Raw genomic sequence first — 11,837 nt, forward strand, 5'->3', positions numbered from 1 at the left:
CACTGATAATGTGCATTGTTCAAATCCATTGCAACTGCACAGCCTACAGACAGACCATGTCTGCACACAGCAAGACTTGGACAACGTTCAGGCACAAGCTGACGTTGTCAATGACATTCCTGCCACAGAAGGGTGGAACTGGAATCGGGTTTTGGACCAGGTGGTGAGGAAGTGGGATGCCAGTTGTCTCCGGGGTGAGGGGAAATGTTCTGGCATGAGAAGTAACCTGTTGTAAACCAGTGAAATATTTAGTTCAGTAGGTGCAAAGCATTGTACACTCAGTACAAAGTACATCCAGAACAGATAGATGATTGGCTAAATACAAACACAAGAGACTCTGCAGATGCTGGTGTGCTGATCCACTAAATTAACATTATCCACACTGTCGACTTACACACTTTAGCTCAATTTAATGACTGTTATTGCTGTTTGATCCCTCAGGCATCATACTGTGGGATTTACAGACACTCCAAAGCAACGTCAGCTCTCGCGATCAGCCCAGCACTGAGTTTCACATCATTGCATCAGACCGCATGGAGGAGAAATGCTCTGCACTTAATGTGTCGGGTTCGATGAAAGCAAGTCTCTTGTGTGGGCTCGTGGAAGTGAAAGGGTCTGCAAAATATCTCAGTGACACAAAGGGATCAAAGCAACAAGCACGAGTTACCCTTCAGTACAAAACAACAACCCGGTTTGAACAACTGACCATGAGCCATTTAGGGAGACAGAATGTCACCTATCCGAGTGTGTTTGACGAGGGCTCAGCCACCCATGTCATCACAGCAGTGCTGTATGGAGCCCAGGCTTTTTTTGTGTTTGATCAAATGGTTTCCTCAGCAGAGGAATTGCAGGATATCCAGGCTAATATGGAGACGACCATTAAACATCTCCCGAAAATTGCAATTGAGGGTGAGGGCTCCTTCAAAATGACAGAAGAACAAAAATCAAATGTGGAGAAATTTAACTGCACCTTTTACGGGGATTTCTCACTGAAGAGCAACCCCACCACATTGCAAGATGCCGTCAGTGTCTATGCAAGACTCCCAAGCTTACTGGGACCAGGTGGGGAGCATGCGGTGCCCATGACAGTCTGGCTTTACCCTCTCAGTAAACTGGACTCAAAAGCTGCTCAGCTGGTGAGAGAGGTAAATGTGGGATTGATCAGTCGCTGCCAGCGTGTCCTGGAACAGCTCGGCGAGGCAGTGATGAGATGCAATGATATGGCGAAAGACAGAGCTGCCATTCAGTTTCCCGAGGTCAGGGACAGGATAGTGAAATTCCGAGAGTTGTGTCAGGAATACAAACTAGTTTTCCAGCAGAATTTAGCAAGAGATCTTCCAATCATCCGGGGAGGTAGGGGTGGGGAAGAGTTACTCGTGGATATACTGAAAAACAAGGAAGATTCACCATTCCGACACCAGTCACTGATCACATGGCTGGATGACAAGGAAAGAGAGATGAAGTTAGTGGGACATTATCTCAGGATATTCGATGATGTACCTTCTGTGAAAATAGTGAGTGAGTTGGAGGATGAATTGATGGATCATGCAGTGGACTATGTGGTTTGCTTCATGTTTACAACATTGCATCAGGAGGATGTCTATCTGTCAGAGACCATCAATTACCTCCAATCTCACACAGCTCCGAAGATACAGGCACCAACTCCTGCTGATGGGGAAAGAGTAACACAACACGGTGAGCAGTGGTTTCACTCAGAGACTGTAAAACGAAAGATGAAGGAACAATCTCAGTTATTCCTGGAATTTGCCAAGACCAACAAATCAGATAGGAACATAAAATTCCTTGTTGCTTCTGTGAAAGATGACAGCCAGATAGGAACATCTATTTACCTGTACGAAGGTGCGTGTATAAAGAACCGATGCTTTGAACCCCCATCACAGCCCCAGAGACCTGTGGCTGCTGGAACAACACATGACAGTGTGACACTGCAGTTACACCCTCCTAGATATGGTACGGGTGAGATTGTGGGTTACAAGATAGAGTACAAAGGTACCCAGCAGGAAGAATGGACAACTCTGGATACACAAGGTAAATCCGAGTCTTTTACAATATCTGGGTTACAGCCACATCAGGAGTATCGTTTCCAATACCGAGCTGTGACCAAGGTAGGGGTTAGTAAGGCCAGTGATAGTTCTACACAGTTCACACTTCCTACAAGTTCACCTGGTAAACCGATCTTCCAGGATTGTTCACCCATTGCAACACTGTCCTGGGATAGACCAAGTCATATTGGAGCTGGTGTTGAAATAGTTCAGTACAGGATTGAATATAGAGAAGAAACATCAGTTACGTCCAATACAGAGGCTCGATCGTGGACGGGAGTAAAGACAACAGACAGTGAATGTCACTATAACTTAACGGGATTGAAACCTCAAACAGATTACAGAGTCCGAGTGTCTGCTGACTGTGGAGAAGCAGGTTCCAGTGTACCAAGTGAAGAGGTTTTAATAAAATTCGGAGAAGCAACAAAGGGAATACACCAGAAACACCCCACAGAAGGACAATTAATATCTCCAGGAAACCCTTCCATTTACATGCTGAACCTGCAGAAGGAGGTATTTGGTAAGTCCAAACATCTTGTGAATTGCTCCTTTGGAAAACCCAGCATAAACCACACCATGAAGACAATTATGGTTTTGGGAGCAACAGGGTCAGGAAAGACCACCCTTATCAATGGGATGATCAATTACATATTGGGTGTGGAATGGGGTGACAACTTCAGATACATGTTAACACAGGAAGAGACAGGAAGGTCGCAGGCTGAAAGTCAGACATCCAACATCACTGCCTACAAACTACACCATCAGGTGGGATTTAACATCGATTACTCACTGACTATCATTGATACACCAGGATTCGGAGATACCAGAGGGATAAGCCGAGATAGAGAGATTACTGACAACATTCGAGAGTTTTTCTCTTCCCCACAGGGGATTGATCAGATTGATGCTGTGTGTTTTGTTGCTCAAGCATCTTTGTTTCGCCTGACTCCGACACAGAAATATGTCTTCGATTCAATTCTCTCTATTTTTGGCAAAGATATTGCAGAGAACATTCAGATTCTGGTGACTTTTGCAGATGGAAAGCGCCCCCCCGTTCTGGAGGCTTTGAAGGTAGCTGAGGTACCATGTCTCAAAGGTAAAAATGGGGTGCCAGTTCACTTCACGTTTAACAATTCCGTTGTATTTGCCCAGCATTCAGCCTCTGGAATCGCTACCAACAAGAGATCTGATGACAGCAGTGAAGAGGAAGTCGATGTTAACTTTGATGCAATGTTCTGGAAGATGGGAATTAACAGTATGAAGAAATTCTTTAGAGCTCTCGACACAATGGCACCAAGAAGTTTAGTTTTCACCAAAGAGGTTTTGAGGGAACGTAAGCAGCTGGAAGCTGCAGTGAAGGGATTGCAGGAACAGATCCAAGTCGGGCTGACCAAACTGGGGGAACTCAAGAAAAGGAAACAGGTACTGGAGCAGCATCAGAACCAGCCAGATGAAAATAAAGGCTTTGAGTTTGAAGCTGATGTCACACATAGAGAAAAGAAGGACCTTGGACCTAATGCTTCGTCAGTAAACATCTGTAAGAAATGTGAATTCACTTGCCATGATCCCTGTATTTACGCTATGTATATTTTGAAATATTTTTGTGTAGCAATGGATTTCTGGGGAAATTGCAAAGTCTGTCCTGGTAAGTGTAGCATGTTCCATCACTCAAGGGAAAAGTACAAGTATGTCCCTGTAACAAGACAGGAGAAGAGGACACTGGGTGATGTAAAAGAAAAATGTGAGAAAGACTGTGGTGAGAAGATGACACAGGAGAAGATCATGGAGAAGCTTCAGCAGGAGTTTGACGGGGTTCAGAATTCAGTGCTGGAGTTGATTACCCAATTATCTGAGAGCAATAGAAGACTTGAGGAAGTAGCTCTGAGATCAAACCCGTTATCCACGCCAGCTCATATTGACCTCCTGATTCAGTCTGAGAAAGACGAAAGAAAACCAGGGTACCTGGACCGAATTCAGTCTCTGATGATGGTCAAGAAACAGGCCGAGTTATTGGAGAGTTCATCAACAGGAAGCAGTTATCGGGATAAGAAGCAAAATCCAGTGATAGGAAAAAAAAGGTGTTCAACCATTGTTCAAAATATTTTTCTATATTTTCTGACTGGGTGGTTAGTGTTAAATACGTGGCAATCAGTTCAGCTTTTCCCAATGTGGGGAGCCAAAGTTTCACCCTTCCGATGAACTATCTTCTGATTCTAATTCACCTCCATTCTCCTCTCCCATCTGCCCTCAGAGTTTGACAGTACATCTTCCATCCTCATGCTGACCTCCTTTAACAGATGGGTGGGGCACTCACATTCAGTCATCACCAATGGCTCCTCATCCCAATCCTAGCCCAGAGAACCTATCGCCATCACAACCTTTTCTCCATCTGTGTCCCTTCCCTTAGAAACCAGTCAGAAACACAGAGGTCATTTGCTTTGTCTCAGACTGTCCCCACCTCGTCCCTCAGTCCCCACTCTCTCTGTCCTGTTGGATGACACATTACTCCACCATGCTGGATGAAATGAAACTTCCTCCCAGCTCATGGTTTTGTCCCGGCCCCTGTCAGAATCCGGCCCATGGGATGGTGGGAGGGAATGGATGGGTTCCATGAAACTTAAAGCAAAAAACAAAACAAAATCAGGAAAGGAAGGGCAATATTTTCCATCTATTGTCAAAGATGTTAAGGTTTATCTCACTGACACAAATGCTGGCTTCCAAATCAACCCATTTCCCTAATATTCCCTGACATCTACTCCCAGTCAAATGCCAATCCACCCATTCATTCTCTTGAAAAGGAAAGTGAGATGTTGAAAATGTAAAATGAAAACAGAAAATGTTGGACCCACTCAGTGGGTCAGGTGACATCTGGTGAGAGCAAAACAGTTAATGTTTCAGATCCGTGACCTTTATCGGAAACTTCAGAGGCATTTGTTTGGAATATCTCAACATTAGAGCAAATGAAACACAGATGGTTCCTTCACAGATGCTGCCTGACCAGCTGAGTTCTTCCAGCACTTCCTGTATTGATGTTAATTCTTCCTCCAAACACCTGCACTGGGAGTGTGATGAGAGGGAAGAGACTGGAGAGATTTACAGTAACCAATTTACCTCCTGACTGTAATATAATCTAAAGGCATGAGGTTCAGAAGCACGAGTGTTTGGGGGAGAGATACTTCAATAGTTGGAATCTCTGGTCAGAATCAAACAAATTGAATTTAATTCTTCCTTCAAAAACTTATGCTGGGTTGTGGGGGGGAGGGGAGGAAAATTGACAGTAACCAATTAATCTTCTGACCCGCAATATAGTGTAAAGGACATGAATCTAAAAGAGGTTCAGGAGCACAAGCACTTGGGTATAGATGCTTCAGGAATCGGAACTGGTAGATCCAGTTTTACTGAAGGCTCAGAATAAACTTTGTCACAAAAACCAGCAGATGCTGAGAATCTGAAACAAAGAGACATTGAAACAATTCACACCAGGAAGACGATACCTTGAAATCAGCCAGAGGAGATGCAAGATTGAGCAGTGAGGAGAGCAGTACTCAGAGAGGCTCTCCAAGGAAAGCTCTGTTCCTGCAGCTCCCACTAATGCAACAGGGTAACTGGACTTTGACCAACAGCCTTTGTGCTCAGGAAAGCTATGAATATTAATAAATGTGGGAAATTCCTGGGAATGGTGGGTTTACATCTGAAACCATCGACTGGACAGAACATCTCCATTCAGTCCCATCTATCTCTCGATCCCAGCTGTGGCCTTGACAGCCTGTGCTTGAAGGAAGGAACTGTTCCCACACGATTTATTATTGACTTCAGAGACACCACCAAGGACTCTGAGCTTGTTGCAGGGAGATTCTATTCACACTGGAGAACGTTGGTGCCTCCAAGTCTATCTGAGTGATTCAGTCATTCCCCTTCGATGCTCGATGTCCTGTCTCAGCCTCTGAACCTCTCCACAGCCACAGTGAGCCCACATGTTGATGTCCTCTTTATTTTCTGTCTGGGGTTTGCTTTACCTTCCTCCTCTAACATTCCTTTGGAAAGATGGAAGGAAGGCACGTCCCACAAGGTAAACTGGAAACATTTGCAACATTGAGCACCTCAGGGCAAGTTCCAGAGGACGTATCAACCTCACCCGGACTCGGTGAGTGTGGCAAAAGTGACGGTAACCCAGAGGAACTCCTCCCCTCACAGACACATTTCACTTTGAGGTCACCATCACAATGAGAAGGACAAATGAAATGGACAAGAGATCTCAGCTCCCTCCTACCCACTCCCTGTTCTCACCACTGACAGAACAGCACCTCTGACTCCTGGGCACCATCATCGGATGAATGATGAGATAATTATCATAGATAATCTCTATGTGGAATCTGCCTCAGAGGAAAGGACAACAGAAGTCCCCACGTGCTCTCCAGAAACATTCACAAGAGAGTCTTTAAGGGACCAGACATCAATATACAGCTGAGTGGCAAGTCATTGGAATGAGATTCGATTCAGAGCAGGTTTCACTGGGACGTTTACAAAGGAGCCGGGAAATAATGAAAATGAAATAGGAAATTGTGGGATCATCTGGGCTGCTCTTGTATAGACTCGATGGACTGAAAGGTCTTTCCCTGTACTCTGACACTCTGCATTCTCACTCTGTATATTATTTCACCCAGTAGTGAGCCTCCAATTCCATGTTTATCCCCTCTGTGATGCTTTGTTCTGCTTCGGGTGGATGGGCATAAAATGACTGATGAGATGCACATCCTGACCAATGGCTCACATGGAAACGAGGCAGACGTCTGTATCCAAACGTGTGACGGGAATGAGGGTCACCTCACCACCCCTCACTGCACTGTTGTGGCACCTGCCTAGCCTGCAGCTCCTGTCAATTGGAATGGAGAAGACCAGAGTTTGCCTAAGACACTCGTTACCCCACCAGAGAGAGATTCTCTGCCTTCAGCAGTTTGTTCCAGATTCCAACCACCCTCTGGGTCAAAAGGTTTTTCCTCAGATCCACTCTAAATCTTCTATTCCTTACCTTAAACACAATCCGTCTCTTTCAGGAGGGTATTTTCAGGGAAGATTTATAATACCTCTTGCTGCCCTCAACATATTGCTAACTCTATCAGCTGCCCTCAGAGCCTTGTGTTGTCCAAGGAAAGCAAAGACTCTGAGGTCCCTCGTCAAGTTCCAACAACCTGGAGACTCCACTCTGCTCTCTGCAGTCCGGTCACATCATCCCTGCAGTGTGGCAGCCAGGACGGTGCGCAATACTCCAGCTGCTCATTACAAAGAGTTTATAAACTGTCCTGTAACCACTCTTCCCTGATAATCTCCGACATGGGGTGTGAAGGCAAGAACCCCCTTTGTCTTCTGCATTGCCACAGCCTTTAGAGATCCTTGAACTTGTACACCAAGGTCATACTGTTTCTCAACAATGCCTTGTGAGCTACATTCTTTGTGTACTTATTTGTAATCTCAAAATACATCACCTCGCTCTATCTGGAGCAAATTCCACCTGTCCTCCCTCTGCCCATCTCACCAACTGTTCAATATTATCAATAATCCCAAAGACTAACCTGCTCTTCATCAGCTGGTCACAGACTTCCAATCGGAAACACAATCTCACAACGTCACACTTTCCCTTCTCTTAACAAATTAATTTTGGAATCAATTTGCTCTGGACCCCACGGGCTATCATCTTTTCAGATCTTTCCCTCATGTGGCCTTGTCCAAGACGACAGCTATCAAATCAGTACATTTGTTACCCCTTCAAAACATTCAATCAAATTGGTCAAGGGAGATCTCCTCTCCACACGTTTCTCTGACAATCTGTGACTAATTACTGACTATGCAAATGTAAATGAAACCTATTCGTTAGCACCCCTCCCCCCATCATAGCGTACCAACTACTGAGATAAGACTGGTTTATCGGCAACACAAGTGAATCTGCAGATGCTGGAAATAAATAAAAACACAAAATGCTGGCAGAACTCAGCAGACCAGACAGCATCTATGGGAGGAGGTGGTGACGACGTTTCAGGCCGAAACCCTTCATCAGGAGTGAAGTAACATGGGATGGTCAAGTGGGGGGAGGATGAAGTAGAGAGCCAAAGACTGGTTTATCCCTGCTACCCTTCCTGAGCAAAGCTCTCACATTTGCTGTCCTTCTGTCCTCTGCCAATCTTCTACCTCTTTAACCAATCCTCCGGATCTCTTGACCTCTGGGCTCCCTTGCATTTACTGCCCTGACCTTTCACATTTCTGGGAACACCTCATCCCTGAACAGCAACTATTCCAGTTTAACGTGATGCTCACACGTCAGATTTCAGACTGATCACCTGGAACCCACTGGAGTCTGATGAATATCCCATCCCAACAGCATGAGCACAGTGATACATCAGCTGAACCAAACGTTATCCATTCTGACGTGTTCTACAACTTACCACAGCACCATTCTTCTGATGAAATTACATTGTTATACTGCATAGTAAATGATGTAAACCTGACAGACACTGTATTGTTACAAATATTTCACTTACTGAAATCACGACAAATTTGAAAATTTCTGGTTTCAGCTCACTCTTTTATTGTTGCTTTTTTGGTGTTTTTGACCAGGACAGCCCACAGATAATGAATAACACAGTGGTAGACTGAACTGAACTGAATATGTCTGCATTCTTTCAATTTTCTGTTTATATTCTGTGTTCCTCACTCGCTTTTCTGCCATTCACGCGATTTGTTATTTTTTTACACTTGGGTGGGTGGGTTTGACGTTTTTCTTTGAAAGGGTTCCGTGGTTTTCTTTGTTTCGTGGCTGTTTGTGGGAAGATGAATCTCTGGGGTTTATACTACATACATAGTCTGATAAGAAATGTCCTTTGAATCTTGGAAATCTTGAATTAAACTTGAATTAATCTTTATAGTTGTCCTAAGATTGATTTATGAACAGTGTGCAAACTTTGAGCAATTTCTGGTGAAGGCAACGTCTTGTCCTGGGAGAGATATCCACATTCACCAGAGGTTGCAGTGACTTTTCAAACTTGAACAATGCCTTCACTGTTCCTCAAAGCTGCGCAGGTGCACAGCCACGCAGTAACTGCAATGCTCCCGTGCTCACAGCCTTTGTTGTCACGCAGTGAGGAAAAGATTACAAAACATGAAATATTTTCTGTGTTGAACTGCATTTGATTATACCCTTAAATTCATAAAAAAATCAAAAGTATGTGATTTTTGATAAAAGACTTTTAAAGTGCTGTGCAGTTTTAAAGGCATGTAAAAATTTCCCATTCAGAGCGATTGTGGGTCCGTGTAGCTGAAAAAAATAATTGGAGGGAACGTCGGTGTCTGCAAATGAAAACAAGTAGTTACGAATGTTGTTTGTAGTTTGTCCCTTGATAGGAGTTACAAACCACACTGAATAAAAACTGCTTCGGACCATTTTGATGACCAGATGCCACTGTCCTGCCCAATGCAAATCGGGAGAGGTCTAACATTGTGATTTTGGGCTGCCGGGGTGGGATTGGAAGCAGATACAATGATGGCATTTCAGAGGCTGTTGGATAGACACGTCAATAGGTAGGAAATGGAGTGAGACTGATCACCGTGAGACCCGTTCTACAGCCTGTGCTTTACTGTTCTCTGAAGCAGATGCACCCCTCTGCTTCCTCAGCACAACTTCACCCCAGTTCACCTCACAGGTCAGAGTCATAGAGCACTACAGCACAGAAACAGGCCCTTCAGCCCATCTACTCCGTGCCTAACTGTTATTCTGCCTCGTTCCATTGACCTGCACCTGGACGGAGGCCCTGCATTCCCTCCCGTCCATTTACTATGCAAGCTTCTCTTAAATGTTGCAATCAAACCTGTATCCACCACATCGGCTGGCAGCTTGTTCCACACTTTTAACCCCTGACCTCTAGTTCTAGTCTCCTACAGCCTCGGTGAAAGTATGTACTTGCATTTACCCTATCTATACTCCTCACAATCTCGTATACCTCTATCAAATCTCCCCTCACCTCCTACACTCCAGGAATAAGGGGCTAAACTACTAACCTTCCCTCTAACTCAGATCCTCAATTCCCACTAACAGTCCTTTAATTGCCTTAAACGTTACCTCTGGATGACTCCTCCACCTTCTGTTCTCAACATAGTAAATTAGGAATGGACTATATAACTGTCCAGGCACTCGATCCCTAATCATTCTGACGAATTCATGCCCTATCCAAAGCTGCTGTTTCATTTCTCCCCCTGTCCACTGCTGAACAATTCCAGCTGCGGAGTGCCCATCTTTGCACATCCGGAGCAGGAGTTTGTTCATTTTGTGTTCTAGTCTGGTCGTCTGGAGATGAAAGTTGCAGATACCGGAAATCCAAACTAAAAACAGACAATCCTGGAAATATTCCACAGGTCAGGCAGCTGATATAGAAAGAGAATCAATTCTGATGAAGAGTCCCAGACCTGAAACTTCCAAAGGGGGTGCAGTGGTAGTCCGGTGGACTGATCGCTAACTTTCTTGGACCGTACGGCAACTCAGAGAGACTTTACGTGCTGCCTCAGTCTGCCCTACCCCTATCACCACTCTGCAATGCCGTGTCTCTCAATCTCCACTGTAGGCTCTTGGGTCCTTGGATTCTCCATCTCCCTTTGATCCCACTTCCCTGTACACACCAATCCTCCTTTTTCCTCAGACGCCACTGTTATGAACCAGAGGCAATGAATATAAAATTGAGTCAGGTTTTATAAACAACCAACGATATTTATTAACCTCTACTCAAAAACATAGAAAAGTAAACAAACAGCTTAACCTGAAGTTAACCGTTATGCGGCTGTATCGAACAAACAGTCAAACTCAGAAACAGGTTTTAGCGAGTTCTCATTCAAGCACAGTCTTAAAGTAGTAAGTTGAAAAGTCCAAGTGATTTACAATGTAAGTGAGAAGAGAGGAAGACTTTCTTAAACGACCGTTTAACTGATTTCTTTGAAGAAACGACGAATCTGCCGATGCAGAGTGCAGCCGAGAATTACCTTCTCTGAGGTGATCACAAAGAAGTAAAGTTTCTTAAAATAACTGACCTTCCGATGGAGTGATCATCGCACAAACCTCCCAACCTTTCAGGGGTTAATTCAAACATGTGTGCCACTATTCTTGAATGAATCCAAAATGTCAGTTACCTCAAAGATGAACCTGACGTCATTGGCATTGCCCAAATCCTTTGGGTTCATGTGACGTTAAAACAACTGCGCAATCAAAAACCGGCGGCCATTCTCTATAACCAACCAGCAGCGAACTCCATGCAGCAAAATAAAAAAATTAACTGCGTCACAATGGCGGCTTTGAATAAGTACATACGTGACATAACATCACCCTACGGTCATGAGACAATTACATCTTCCCACTGTCCCAGATCAAACTGTGGGCGTGTAACACCTCCCTCCAAAAAGAGAAAATTTTGGTCTATCATGAGCAAAATTTTAACTACTATTTACAAAAAATATAGAAATTGTATGAAATCTACAAGATACATAATATACATAGAAATATTCATACATCATCTTACAAACTAATATACAGCAGGACTGTATACAAATATTAAAATAACACTAAAGAGCATCGTAAATCCAACATCTGCATTGCAGATTTTGTCTGTCCTGATGTTAATCAATCATATTACAAAGTCAATCTCCATTGTTGAATTGGAGTTTCATTAACCATTTTCCCAAACCAGACTCTGATTTACATTATAATCAAGGTAGGTCACAGTTGCATGACCACATTCCCCT

The 11,837-nt window shown here is 44.1% G+C and overlaps 1 protein-coding gene across 2 annotated transcripts in view; it reads left to right on the forward strand.

Annotated features, from left to right (window-relative positions):
* Positions 1-8,977, forward strand: part of LOC132390984 (uncharacterized) — a 60,860-nt gene extending 51,883 nt beyond the window's left edge. For both annotated transcript variants that reach the window (XM_059963551.1, XM_059963550.1), the window contains exon 4: positions 442-8,977. In XM_059963551.1, the coding sequence (XP_059819534.1) occupies positions 442-4,262 (3,821 nt within the window). In that variant the 3' untranslated portion in view covers positions 4,263-8,977. The remainder of the gene's footprint in view (positions 1-441) is intronic.
* Positions 8,978-11,837: the final 2,860 nt, after the last annotated feature.

Source organism: Hypanus sabinus, chromosome 3, assembly GCF_030144855.1.
Source record: "Hypanus sabinus isolate sHypSab1 chromosome 3, sHypSab1.hap1, whole genome shotgun sequence".
In the NCBI taxonomy this organism is placed as follows: domain Eukaryota; kingdom Metazoa; phylum Chordata; class Chondrichthyes; order Myliobatiformes; family Dasyatidae; genus Hypanus; species Hypanus sabinus.